This window comes from Crocodylus porosus, unplaced genomic scaffold (genome assembly GCF_001723895.1).
Source record: "Crocodylus porosus isolate Cpor-Errol unplaced genomic scaffold, CroPor_comp1, whole genome shotgun sequence".
NCBI classification, from domain to species: domain Eukaryota; kingdom Metazoa; phylum Chordata; order Crocodylia; family Crocodylidae; genus Crocodylus; species Crocodylus porosus.
Genome location: NW_017728886.1, coordinates 197,124,649 through 197,139,274, shown reverse-complemented (window position 1 = coordinate 197,139,274; position 14,626 = coordinate 197,124,649). Strand labels below are relative to the sequence as shown.

The 14,626-nt window shown below is 41.4% G+C and overlaps 1 protein-coding gene across 2 annotated transcripts in view; it reads right to left on the bottom strand.

The window, feature by feature from the left end:
- Positions 1-361: 361 nt before the first annotated feature.
- LOC109318551 (chloride transport protein 6-like) overlaps positions 362-14,626 on the bottom strand; it is a 124,886-nt gene continuing 110,621 nt past the window's right edge. Inside the window, exons 14-16 of one of the 2 annotated variants that reach the window (XM_019547878.1) lie at positions 6,780-6,876; positions 4,409-4,504; positions 362-1,030 (exon numbers count right to left, since the gene is read on the bottom strand). In XM_019547878.1, the coding sequence (XP_019403423.1) occupies positions 812-1,030; positions 4,409-4,504; positions 6,780-6,876 (412 nt within the window). In that variant the 3' untranslated portion in view covers positions 362-811. The remainder of the gene's footprint in view (positions 1,031-4,408; positions 4,505-6,779; positions 6,877-14,626) is intronic. The other variant, XM_019547884.1, reaches the window with a different exon arrangement.

Below are 14,626 nucleotides of genomic sequence, written 5' to 3'. Positions count from 1 at the left end.
ATGGCAAATGCACGCCCCCTGCACGTAAGGACATGCCCTAAGCCTTTACAATTCAATAGGTGGTTAAAAATCTACAGGTCCCCTGCTGCCTACCAGTTAGACGCTCTACAAGATACTCTCTCTCTTACCTCATTTACTTCACTGCTTTTAAAGCATTATATATTCTCTAAAGTGCTAGAAAAGTAATAATAAAGAGAGAAGTTACACAGGAAAAAATAAAAGAAAATCCAATTAATTTAGCAGGAAGCAAAAAGCTTTAAGACCCAAGTATCATAGAGCCCCTTTCAGATTTTTGGCAAGTTTTAACAACCAATAAACAATGTTTAGTTTTCATTCATTATAAACAACAGTAATCATGGTGAATTACAAGTTTTAATATGCAGTTCTGTGGGAAATTGTTACGCAGCAGAACAAAATGTGAACCATGTACCATTTGAAACCAAGTAACAAAGAAGAAATAAGGCCATCTTCTATATTGTGTTCTGAGAACCTTTCCAAATAAGCTGTAATATACAAAATAACTACATCCAAAATTTATTAAGCTACTTCACTATTAAGTAAATTTATTCTGTGTCTTACGTTCTCTGACTTTCACAGCAAATTTAATTATTCCAGGCGGGCGTAAAGAAAGAGAATCTGTTCTAATAGCTACAAACATGGAAAGAAATGTAGTCAAGAGCAGAGCTCTTCAAAGACAGGTGAATATATGGGATACCTCCTCCCCTCTCTATCTATACGTGAAAGGAAATCAAAGTGGAAAACTTAAGAAACACCACTATCGTGGGTTGTTCTCTTTCCCTAACTCTAACAACTACTCATCCAAGTCAAGTCTTTGTGATGCCAGCTGGAGGCCTAACCTCTCCTCCAGCTGGAAAGGCATCAGATCTTTCCTGGTGATTATCCCAACAACTCGGTTCTGGAGGTCAACAACTGTCAGGTGGCGAAGCCCTAGGGTCCGAAAAATGATGTATGTCCGCTGCAGCGAGAAATGAGCCTGAACTGACACCGCTGATTTGTTTATGTATGGCTCCTACAAGAGAGAGAGAGGAAGTGGGTTAGAGAAGAAAAGAAGTGTGCATCCCAGTCACAGCAGGTTTTCTGAAGCTGGGGTCAGCAGGAGAGGTGATGAGAATACTACACTTTATTTCTTTTTCTCAATTGTACCTCAAACTGTAAAAACTCCACAGTAATGAACCTTCTCTTTTCTGCTAAGCAATCAAGTTCACCCTAAATAAGCTATTATGACTGGAATATACCCAAATTTCACAGGCTGGAACAGCAAAGCTGAGTTTCATTGATACTATCCGAGTTACTATTTGGAAATAGGACCACATATTTATTAAGTCTAAGTTGTTTTATAGCCACTATCTCATTACACAACCATTTATGACATCCTGTAATGTTTTGCAGTACATGCTTTTAGGGGGAAAAAAAAATCAGTTAATGTAGAAATATATACTGCAAGGGAGAGAACCAAGAAAACAAATCACAAGGCTCTGAAAGCAAAGAGTCTACCAGCTATTGAACTCTCATCATCACAGACTATATTCTCAGGCATTTACAAGCTAGATGTGAACACAGCTAAAGTCAATCCCATTGTTTATCCAAGTGTTGTTTTGTATTTTACATTGTTGTTAACCAAGTTACTACTTCTTCTTGTGTATGCCTTCAAATGTTTCTACTTTTTGCCTAATTATACAGCCTCTTACTTATCTCTTGAATCAAATTCTGTTTCTTCATGCAAAAATGCATGCTTCATACTAAAGTGCCAGGAAAATCAATGTATAATGCCCATAACCAGCTGAAATCAGAGTAGCTGGTAGTCTCCTCTAGGGATATTTTTGGATAACAGATGAGTTGCAATCAAGTGGCAGGGCATGGTTAGACATCTTTACAAAAATTAATTGAAAAGGAAAAAACAAGGTAATGTGGGATTTATAACAAGGTGCAGATTAGACTTTTCTGCACCAGTGATACCCAAAGCAGAATACACTGACACCAGAAAAGCTTTATAATTGTATCAAGGAGGCCTTGAGAGTTTCCTGTTCTAGATCAGTGTACCTCATAACCGCTCTGACCACATGTTAACACCAGCCATTTCTGGGATTTGTTGCCATCTGACAAAATAAGGTTATAATCTTTTCCAATCTTCACAGCCTCCTCCACATAAGAAACTAAGTGTGTTTGTTTATGCATATGGGATTCAAAGGAAAATGCTGTTTTCAGGTACTCAAACCTTATCAAACAAACATTGTTTGAACTACTAGGTTAATCAGCATGGTGTCTCTGCATTTTGTGCATCTCATCTATTTTGGATTATTTCACACCATTGGCATCAAAAGTTTGCCGATGAGAAATACAAAGGTGTAGTTGAGAGTACCAGAGTAACATTAAATGGTCATTTTTATAGCAAAACTTTAACAGAAGGGTGGCTTAAAAGTTTTGCATGAGGGCCCCTATTGCTTAACATATGTATTAGTGATCTGGAAAGAAAGTATGACTACTGAGGCTGCAAAATTTGCAGTCATTACGAAGTTATCTAGGTTAGTTAAAATCAGAGAGACCTACACAAGCTAAGTGAATAGATAACATACTAGAAACTGAAATTCAGTGTTTGTACGTAGAAAGTAATGCATATTGGCAGGAAAAATTTAAAATCACTCATATACATAGCTGGGTTCTAAGTTAACTTTTTTAACTTAAGATAATGACCTGCAGACAGTTCAGTGAAGACATCTGTTTAATGTGCAGCTGCAATCAAAAAAGCAAGAAGTCAGGATCCATAAAGAATGGACTAAGAGTAATGTAAAGAGCATTATAATGCTTTTATGTAAACCAATGGTATGGCTTCATGCAGAACGCCATATGTAGTACTAGTCATTCTAATCTCAAAGTACATTGATGAAATAAAGGGAGCTCAGAAGAAAGTAGCAAGAATGATCAGGGGCTTGAAAGAACACCCAGACAGTAATCAAAGAAGTTGAGATTGTTTACCTAAGGAGAAGAAATGGAGATTTGATAAAAATATATAAAGCAATTAATAGCTTAGAGAATGCAAGTCAGGAACTTCGGCTCTTCTTGTCCTGTAACACAAGACCGAGAGGGTGTTCACAGAAATTTAAAGGTGATATATTCAGAATGAAACACTTTTTCTACATAGCATGTAATTAAATTGTGCAGTTCATTACTACAGGATGTCATTGAGATCAAGACCCTAACAAGAACTTTAAAAAAAGGGTATTGAGCATTTCTTAGAGATACCAAAAAATGTCCAGGATTGTCATAACTAATGATGATAAAAATATTGGAAGGGATATTACACTTGTACTTCAGGGCTTAAATCAGTCTCTCATATTGTTAGAAATTAATACTAATACTGGGGCAATACTGCAACTAGGAGGTCACTGCAGTCTCCTGAATAGAGCACTGGGACTTAGACTCATCATGATGTCTGGGTTTCTATACCAGCTCTGCTGTCAATACATCATTTTGACTTGGAGCAAATCCTGTCCCTCCATGTGCCGCAGTGCCCCTCTCTGGCAGCAAGAATGATGAAACTGTGGTAGGCACTGCAAACTACACTACTATAGGGAACTTGTGTTCTCTGAACTGTTGGGTTCTGGCCAACCGTCAGAGACAGGCTGTCAAATTAGATGGCCATTGAATTGGATCAGCAGTAAGTATTCCTATCACCATCATACCCACATGGTGAACTTCAGCAGAGTTCATTTGTTTTTTAAACAAATACCCCCTAAATATGCTCCTTCTTATTAACATCTCCCTCTGTTGTAATGAGGCAGGGCCTGGCTTTGGCTTGGCTTTATGTCATGTTATGTCATGTCATGTCATGCCATATTATTTTATTTATTTCAGGCCTTGCACTGTACACCAAACACATTGCTGCTTCTGGTCATGGTATTATTGTACAGTATTTAGGACATATATGTGGTCATGTCATAGCAGAAAAAAGAGAAGAGAAAGAACTTTATTTATGCATTGATGTATAGGGACTGTACAGTAAGAGAGACTGAAAACTCAAAAGCATTGCTTTATGTTTAGAGTTCTATAGGAGCCAAATAATGACATTTAAATGATCTATTCCATTAACATTGTATCATCCTGTCAATCTGGAATGTATTTTAATCAAAATCCCCCTTGAAATGGTCTCCTTTGTTGTATTTTCTTGTTGGCTCATTTTATCAACATCTGTTATGTTTATACAATATGAATTAAAACTTTGGAATGCTGTTTGTACTCAGCTACTTTTGTTGAGAGTGTAGCGTCCTAGGATTGGCAGTGTTTATGTAAATCAGTGCGGCTGACACAGCCATCATAAACAATGAGAAAATATAACAAACACATTGTTCGTGGAGGAAATGTTTGTTTTTAGAGTTGGCTTCACCCTTACCAGATTGATGAAGAGTCGCTGATACCGAGGATCTGCACTGTAGTGATTCAGCAGCATGGTTGTCCGGGGTGGATCAGGCAACTTCTCCACTGTTATCTGGAATAGCCAAGAATCTATTTCCCCTTCTCTGTGCAGTATACTGAACTGAATGCTTCCAAACCTTTTTCTTTCAATTGTAAGAGCTTGGCTATGCTTAAAGGGAGTTAGCCTATTGATTGAGCTATCCTAGAAAGCACCTTAAAGCAGACATGACTTAAGATTTCTTTTTCTAGTACAGCTTAAACCAGACCCCCAAATGACAGAAAGAGCTTCTTTCTTTTATGACTGTCTCTATATCAGAGCCTAATCCATCATAGATACGTTGACTTGGGGAGGTGATTTGCCAGAAAAATATATTAAGCACAGACAAAGCCTCAATAACACGACAGGTTTTCAGCAGCCTCCTTAAATGCTGCTCAAAATTCTTCTACCGAGATCTATTTCTATGCCGCAGTTTCACATTATTTTACCAATTTTGCACTCGGGTCCTTTTTTTAATATGTAACCCTGCTTATGTTCTACATATTTGACTGATTGGTCAATGGTACAATGGTAACTCTGTGTATTCTATCTGCATACCTTCATTACTATGCATATTTGAGGGGCTTTTTGCACCTGTTTTCACTGTTTGCAGGCTTGGATTATACTGTTTAAGGTTAAAGTGTACAATTGTAAAGAGCAGGTGGATCACATTTTACATCCACTAGTCCTCCCTTCCAAATGTGTGAAGTTTGTAGGCACATAAATATAACACAAAGTTATACAATGGTCATTGACAGATCAACCCTTACTGTGATCTATGCAACTGGGAGGAACAGAGAGATTCTAGGCAGAAATCAATCCTTAGATAGCTTCACTCAAGTCCTCAAAATAAAAGTACTTCTGAGCACAAGACTATACTGGGTTTAGCTGAAAGCCTAAGACTCACTATAGCTGAAAGAGCTGAAAAAATCCTTGAACCTACCACTAACATAGAGCAGAGTTTAAAAGAGCTTGGGCTGCATAACAACCAAAAAAGGTCGGGAGGAGCAGCAGAAACTACCTGGCAGCAGAATGGTAGACACCCACACCATTATACAGGAGCAGTGAAGACCCCTGGATGTGGTGGCCAGAGAAGCGCATTTCAGCATCCCACCATAGCAACATGTCTACATGAGTCGCTTCCCACTAGGTGCATCTACATGAGACACTTTACTGCACAGCAGACTAATTTGCTGTGCAGTAAAGCATCACTGTCTACATGTGTGCAGCAATTAGTAGACTAATTTACTGCACTGCTGGATAGTCCCATCAGGTACAAGTGGTATCCAGCAGCAGAGTAAGCTTTTGTACTTAAATGCACATTTAGATGGTGACATCAGGATTTATTTAGTCCAGCTCATATTCAGTCACATTAACTGCTTGTGTAGATGTGCTCAGCATGGTGTAAGTAGTGCAGCCCCCACAGCAAAGCAGAAACCCCTGGCAGCAAGGGGCAGCAGTGCCTCCAGGGTAGGCTTCCCCAACCAGCACTTGCTGTTTTGGCTGGAGTAGCTGGTAGATCTCCCAGATGGTAGCGAGACTCCCTTCCCAACTGACTGAGTTAGGGCCCCTGGATTGGTTTGCTAGTTACTGTGACTGTGTTCTGCTTTAAGCTTTAGTTCAGGGTTAATAGTTCTAAGTTTTTCCTTAAGGTACATTCCTGCTTCCTTTTTTCCATTGTAATAGGCCAGGTGTTAATTTAACTTTTGCTTGGTGCATGGGGTAGTTTGTTTACACAGACCACTCTATTAAAATGTATTTTTCCAGGTTTCTTGGGAGGGGGCACGAGCTAAATTTAAAAGGTTAGTATAAAAGAACTAAATCTGAACCCAGCCCTTGTTAGTGCTGTCCAGTGCCTGGCAGAAGGATTACATGCATTTACTGATGCTTAGCTCTTCTACAATTTTTTTCACCTTCATAGTGTTCTTAGAAACCTTAAACAAACATTATAGTTGACAAAGGTGTTAGCATGCACAAACTAAGTATTATTATACCCATTGTTTCTGATCAGAAATCAAAGTAAAGCATTGGAACTGTAGACTTAAACCTGTGTAAGAGCCAAGATTAAAATACACACATTCCTTGCCTCCAGTTTTGTGCACCTCCTGGATGCTGGGCTGCTCCAGAGCTGCTGTACTTTATGGTAGCCTCACTTGACACTTCTGCACTGTCCTTTTTTATATTATGTTGTTTTAGTACTTACATAACAACACGCATTAATGACTGTTTTAAGTCACAATGCTCCCTCCCTGGACACACAACCTAAACATCAACTAAACAAGGGGAGAAAAAAAAAAAAAAAAAAGATTACCTTTTGGTAGGAGAGAAGTAGATCACAGGAAAAAGTGTCCTCATTAGTCTCAGTTTCAAAGATGGGTTCATTTTCCAGCAGCATGCACAGCTCTAACCTATTATCAGGGCCAAGCATAAAGATTCCAAATAACACATGCCTAGAAACCAGTCCCTGACAATCATAAAACATGACTGAGGTCTGTAATATAAGCAAGGCAATACAGCATACATAATATATAAGATTTGTTTTTCTAGATTTTCATGATCAACAGCAAAAATTCTCCTCCTGTTGGTTAAGATTGATTAACTGGGGTTTAGGTTCCAGAAACCTCCAAAATTACTTTTTCTAAAAACAGATTTATGCATGCCATTATATGAATGTGATCTGAATGATCAAATTCTTGGTAGGAGCAGGCTATAGAGTCTGTCTAGTTCAGTGGTTCTCAACCTTTTCAAGAACAGGGCACCCCTCCACCACAAGAGAACCACTGCTAGTACTGCCTCAGCTTACTTCAGTGCTTATCAGAGAGGTTCCACTACCTCCAGATAAAAATTACTCTGCAACTGTTAAACAGCCAGCCTGGAAGAGCTATGGCATGTGCACATATTTCTCCTACATTAGGGCTGTGATCAGCATAAAGCAGGCAAAAGCTGCCCTGTGCTGTGTAGCCCCTCCTGTTCTGGTCCCATCGATGCTTCTCCTGGAAAGAGAGGTGGGCAGGTAGGACTGCCAAACTGCAAAAGCAATTGCAACCCAGCTCCTGCCTACTTTAGGCTGATCACAGCTCTAATGCAGCAGGAATCCGTGCAGGGCAGTATACCTGGCTGCTACTTCAGCTGCAGCACATGTGTTGTGGCACCCCTGAGGGGGACACACGGCACCCTAATTGAAAGGTTTAGTTTGTTCATAACTGCAATTACAAATGGAATCAAGGTTTTTCCTATTTGTTTACTGAGATTTGTTAAAACTAATTCCACATACTGAAGCATGAGAACAATGTCTGCAAAATTCTTGTAACATTTTAAATAAATTGTGAAACAACGTTCAGTGATTTCAACAGGACTGTACTTCACTCAAGAGCTGCATAAGATGCACATACCTTTGCTATTTTGTTAAATTTCATTGCCTTTTCACCACGATGTCTATAAAAAACTTGACAAGTAGATGAATATCATGCTCAAACAACTAACCTACTGTGCAAATCATGTCTCACTATTTTCTTATACTCCCAACTTCTCTATAGCCATCTGTTGCTTCTTGACTTTGACTATGAACAATTTGGGGCAGGGACAATAATAAAACAGTCATTGCAACCTGACCACCGGAAACTTTCAGGTGTGTACCCTGACCATGAGGCTAAAAAATTACTGCCATTTCCAGCAGAGTCCTCAGCACGCGGCTAATGAGTGTGCAAGATAATGCATAGGATTGAATATGGAGACAAAAGCTCAGACCCCTTCAGTCCACAGCCAGAAAACAGTGGAGACACTGTCATCGTTACTGAGAGGCCCTACTGAATGATACAAAGTGAAGACTGGTAGGTTTCCAAGGAAAAGAAGGAACATTCAACTGTCCTCAGCCAAGAGAAGGGTCTTTCAATATGCCTCTGAGAGTGGGAGACAAATTTTGGAAGGCTGAGGAAAGGGAAAGAATCCTCAAGTTTCCATGGCCTTCTATTATGGGGAGAAATTATGTCAATAATCCCCATGGTTTCTTCATTTTGGGCTCAGTAATCTAAACAATTTATAAAATGGGGAAAAAAATCATTTCTCAGTAAAACAAAACTATTAGGACAATGACCAAACATATTTAATCACTTTGAAAATAAAGAATACGTATAATAATAATTTTTCCTCTGACCTCAAGGACTTCTTATACATTGAGGAAAATGTGCATCTCCCACAGTACATCTAGGGATGTGACCAGCTCACTGGCTTTGGTTATGTGGAAAAAAAATTAAACGGGAATTTATGCTTTAGGCAATAGATTTTCTGTAACCATAAATTTGCTAGGTTTAACATGTGTTCAGGTTGCCTTTGGTGCTTTCCTGTCAACAGCATATCCAGCAGGTATGTTTCTTGGTCTGGTTACCGATCAAGACATAGCAAAAGCTTTAAGTATTACAAAAACAAACAAACAAAAAACCTTTTTTCATTAAGATACGAGTGTTTGTATCAATAAATAGTAGAATAATTTCTCATCATGGTATAAAAGTTAGCTACAGTTTCACTGGTTTCTTTTTATTTCTTCAGTATTTCCTCAAACACAACACACAGGATTTTGCCACTCATCCAAGGGTCTCAAAGGGTTTTAGAGTTATTAAGCACCCCTATAACTGGGGAAATATATGACGTTTTCATAGAAGGGGTACAGAGAAATGAAATAACTTGCTCACGGTCACACAGGAAATCAGTAGCAGAACCTGGAATACAACACAGGATCCTTGATTCCTAGTCAGCTGTACCCACCATTAAAAATACCATGTTTTCTCACATAAAACATGCAGCATTTTCTAACAAAACAGCTGCTGGAAATTGAAGTGTGCATTATATGCAAGAAATGTGGTGAAAGTAGTTTGTGCCACTAACTGAGCAAAAACAAATGTAAAGTCAGCATTGATCCACAGGGAGGAGACCAATAAATAGGCTCAGCTCTTTAGCTGCTGCTACACAGTTACTTACTACAAGGAAAGATCTTTTTTTCTTCATTCTGCTTTTCAAAAAATAAGGTGCATATTTTACACATTGTATGTGAGAAAATATGGTATTTCCAATCAAGGATAAATGAGTGACTAAAATACAGGTAAGAATAACTTAGAATAATGTTAAACTATTCATTCTCCATCACAATTGAACTCTAGCTTTGCCTTTCATATAATTGTTTTATGTTTATAACAGAAGAATGAGGTAGCCCTCAGACATACCTGTCTTTGGCACTTGCCTGTCTGCAAACAATGGTTCCTAAAGAAAAGACAAGCATTTCTATGCTGGTATCCAAGGGCATTTATACACATGCTCTGGGAGTGGGCAGGGGGCAATTTAATTAAGAGTGGCTCCAAGAGCATCTCGTGTATCAAATGAGCTTTAGATAAAGTGCCCCCACTGCTATTTTGAAGCACAGGGACACTGATACATGAGAAGCAGGCAGATTAATCGAGTCTGCTTTGATGCGCTGGAATTACAGCATGGCCAGTACTGAAGTTCAGTCATGGAGTATGTCTCCCCTTCATTGCTATTCTCAGAGTTTTACAATGATATACCATTTTCATCACAATTCAAAATCTTTTTAAGGGTAAGAATAAAATATAGGCTCTGCCCCTAGATGTTCATTTGCAACTCCCAAGGGAATCATTTCATAAATTGATGAAATGCAGCTGCCTTCAAGGTGTAAAAACTGTATGGATGATCACTGGGCCAAGATTAAATTCAGAGACCTTATCTTAACATCTATATGTAAATGGAAGCCAGGTGCAAAAGTCTGATCCCTACTGATACCTTTCCAAAGTCTCTGTGTTCAGATCCAGGATACAGTTTGGGCCTGCTTCTGAGCCAGATCTTTGTGTTTTCCATTTTAACAACATGGGCTGGGAAGAAAAAGTAGGAGGCATTTACCATGAGCTGAAAAAACAGAAACATTTGCTCATCACCAGTGGTTTGTTGACTGCAATTTGGCAGCCTGCAATTTGTTCAGCAGTGTTCTTAACTAAACCCAGTGGGGAGTCACTTAACAGGGCTTTGGGAAGTGAGAGAGAAATTTAGCTAGTCAAAAAAGACACATGAAAACACAATGAAGGAAATTGTTGGAACATTTCTGATAAGATTCCAAACCTATTAAAACTGGCCCTGTTCAAGAGAAAAACGAGTGTACATTATTTCACTTGGATTTCCAGAAGTCATGCTTCAGAGGTATAACAACATCACTCTTTGATGTTACAATACAACATTCTTCCTATCACATCATCAAGCCTAAGAAAGAGCAGACCAAACATGTTTCTTGCACTATTTTTTGGACTTAACAGGAAATGCTAGGATTCAAAGTTGGACTCTGTGATTGTTCATTTATTTTTTATTTATTTAAAAAGGAAGAAAACCCTTAAGTCATGTTTCTCATTTCAAAGGATACCCTGGCAAGGCACTGAAATAGTTTCTATATACTGTATCTGTTACAAAACATGTGTCATGAAGACACACCTAATTAAGATAACAAATTATTATCCCAATATCCACATGACACATTTAGCATGGTAGTCAGGAATGAAAAGTATGTGACCACTTGGAATGTGTCAGTATTTTCTTGTCAGAAAAAGCCTGTTATCTGAGGAAACTTCAAATTCTGTACACTGGGAAACAGCATAAAAGGAGCAAAAGTTCCAAGTAGTTACTATTAGAATGTAGATTTGGCAATGATGTTGTAGACAAAAGTCACTCAGAGCACGATTCTTCCTAGCTGAATGCACAGGATAACTACACAGTTTACTACGAAAATCAGAGAGTACTGATTTTAGCTTATTGACAAAACTAAGTTGGAAAGCCTTCTCTTCATACCTGCATCTTTGTGCAGTATATATCTGAATAGTATTGCCTATATCTGACTTGAAAGAGAGCAGAGATGAATGATTGTTTGTGGCAAGGCACCAGGGTGCCTGCCACTTATGGAGTCAGGCAGGCCTGCAAAGCCTGTGGCAGGTGCAGCCAGGCCTAATCCGGGAGTCAGGAGACTCAGGGGCTGGCAGGCAACGCTGATTAGGAGAGCTGCATGACTGCCCAGAGTCTGCCTGACTTAAGAAGAGCTGGGCTGGGTTAAATTCAGAGACCTTATCTTAACATCTATATGTAAATGGAAGCCAAGCTAGGAGAGCAAGATGGCCGAAACATCTAGGAGCAACACCTACCAGCCAGAAGACAGCAAGCTTGGGGACCATCTGAACATCCCAGAGATTTAAGGTAGCAACTATTGGGGAGGAGGAAGTTCCTTAGGACCTAGGTGGGGTCCACAGCCTAGGATAATAGGGTTGAGAGGGTAGAAATTTGGAGAGACCCAGGCTAGTCTGTAAGAAAGAGGCCCCAGGGTCATCTGGCCAGAAAGGGACCAAGTGAGCCCAAGAGGGGGGCCAGAGAAGCTGAGATTCAGCTCAATGCCAGAGTGTACCCAGGGAGCAGGGCTGACCATCTCAGTGGGGCTTTGAACCCTGTGGGGAGCAGGGGAGTTAGCTGAAGGGACCTGAGAGGGAGGACCCATGACTGAGGTGGCTGACAGCCAATTCACTGATTCCAAGGACCTCAACTGGCCTATGCTGGGGGCCAGGGCCCAGGAGAGGACCAAAGGGTACAAACCCACCATGAGGGGTGGCCAATGCTGTGGAGGGCCTGGCTCTCCAACTGGCCTACTAGTGGGGCCAGGGCCTCAGGGAGACCAGAGATTTCGCCAGAGAGAGACCACAGCTGAGAGGTGGAGTCAGGTTCAGAGAACCCAACAGCCACCAGCCCAGGAGATGGGGCGGAACCTCTAAGAGAAGCCCACAAGAGAAGGTAGAGAGACCAGGTAGGCCTATTTGGTCCTGGGTAAGACATCAAACTGCAGCCTACAGGAGGTGGATAGTGTGGTGGGGCTGCCTGTGGCAGGGCCACCTCCATGAAGTGCCATGCCTACACCCCAAAGGTGAGGATGGGGCATCGGAAAGCCTCGGCCCCCACTCCATTGTGAGTTACCCTGTGGAGGGGAAGATCTAGGCAATCATACCTCAACAGAAAAGTGCTAGACAAGAAAGATCAGATGGACCACAGAGGTCCCTAGAAGACCTGAGCAGGACTGAACCAGGTCTGAGTAGAGCTGAGAAGGTTTAAGAGGAGTGGAGAGGCCTGAGAGAGTTGAAAGGCCCGAGGAGAACTGAGAGGCCTGCACTGACCTAGGAAGCCTGAACTGAGTTGAGAGGCCTAAGACAAGTAGAGAGGCCTGAGCTAACGAGTAGGGCCCAGTTAGGGGCACAAGTCATAAGGGGTCCCAGTTGGGGGCACAGACAGGATAAAACAAGAGAATACATCCCAGTTAGGGGCATGAATCAGATATGACTAGTAGGATGCCATCTATAAGGCATAGGACACACTGTAGGGGAGGCATAGAACCATGTGATTGACCTGGAAAGCTGAGACCACAAGTCAATGGCCACCTTAGTAAGATCGGGACAGCCTCCCACAGTCTACATATTTCCATTAACAACAAGGCTTGGCAGATGAATGCAGGATGGTCTGCCCCTAGAACAAGGTGGTATAAATTTGTTTTTTTGGGTGCCTTAGCACCGCCCTGCCATTGTTGTGTAAGAGTGAATGCAAAGATCCCTCCATATTCAAAAAGAATGTTTTTCTGTTGCATCTTCGTTAGTATGACGCAAAGGCCAATGAACCCCAATATATAGGTTCTCCATAGTGATTTTATTAGGATTTAAAAACGGAAAGAAATTTCAGAGCAAGGTGGTGAAACACCCCTCCTTGGTCAACAGTTGGTTTGATCACCTCACCCAGTGCACCAAAGGGAAGATCTTCAGTTCATGTAAACTGCCAAGGCTTCACTGAAATCAGCAGTGAAACAGACAACCCACTCCACATGGGGATCTATCATTCACATACCTTCAACACATACAGAAGTCAGTAATAATTGCGGGTGTTGACAACTTCATCAGGAGCAGTCAGCACTTCAGACTGGGACATTACTCTGCTTCTCCAAAAAAGTTCTAACATGCATTGCATTCACAAAAGAATAACATTGGAAAGATTTACAAAAATAAAGAAAGAGGGGGATAGTCTTTTTGGGCATGTCCACACATGCAAGAATGTGTGCTTGCAGCAGGTCAAATAGAAGCGGTGCAAATTTGAGCCAGGGCTTTTTGCCTCAGTGCACATGCCCGGGCATGCACTTTGGTGTAGGGCAAATTGTGCCACTTGGGGCAAAATAACCCTGTCTGGCTCCTCCCGGATCTGCAGCCAGGAGGACCAGCATCTGTCCTGGCCCCATCAGTACAAAAAGCTGCCCTGTTAAGTAGCTCAGGGCTACTCACTCTCAGAAGCTTCTGGGCCTCAGCCAATTGGTACCTTGGGCTAGCTGGACTGCTGAAGCAGCCCGGAGGGTTCCCTGTACCATTTACCCACTGAAGCAGTCTAGCAGTGGGGGCTGCTGCCTGGCTGTGACCTGTTCTGCACCTGCCAGACCCAGATGGGGACTGCATAATCAGTAGAGGCATCTGCCCCTCTGGGCCAGCTGCCAGTGGGTTGTGGCTGTGGAGATGGCCTTTGTGCGGCACTACTGCCATGTATGCCCCCTGCCAGGCCATCTGGGAAGCTATCGCCCAGAAGATGTTCCCAGTGTGGTGGCCTGCTTTGAACTTTCAAAGTGCATCCTCCTGGCCACAACTGGCCAGGAGCTCAGCCACCTCCAGCTGGGTCCAAGGTGCCAGCTCTGAACAGGCAGGGTCTTGCCACTGGCCTCCCTAGCAGGAATTCTGGCATTCCCTATTTGAAAACTGAAAAATCCCTGATAAAAAAATCCCAAAGCCACTCTGTAAAATACCCCAAAATCCATCTTCCTCCACAATTAAAACAAAAGACCACCATAGAGAGGCAGAGAGAGAGAGAGAGAGAGAGAGAGAGAGAAAGAGAGAGAATGAGAGATACAGAGACAGCAATCAGGCGGGCAATGTTTTTTTGATATATCTACAGTGTTAAAACAATTTAGAAGACTACCAGTGTCTCTATCATCATAATGAAGTAAATTCTAAATACATGTTTCATGAATACATGAATATGTTTTGCTGCCCCCGACAGGGACTACAACCCCTGCCCCCCACAGGGCCTCCTTACGGGGGCTACAGCCCC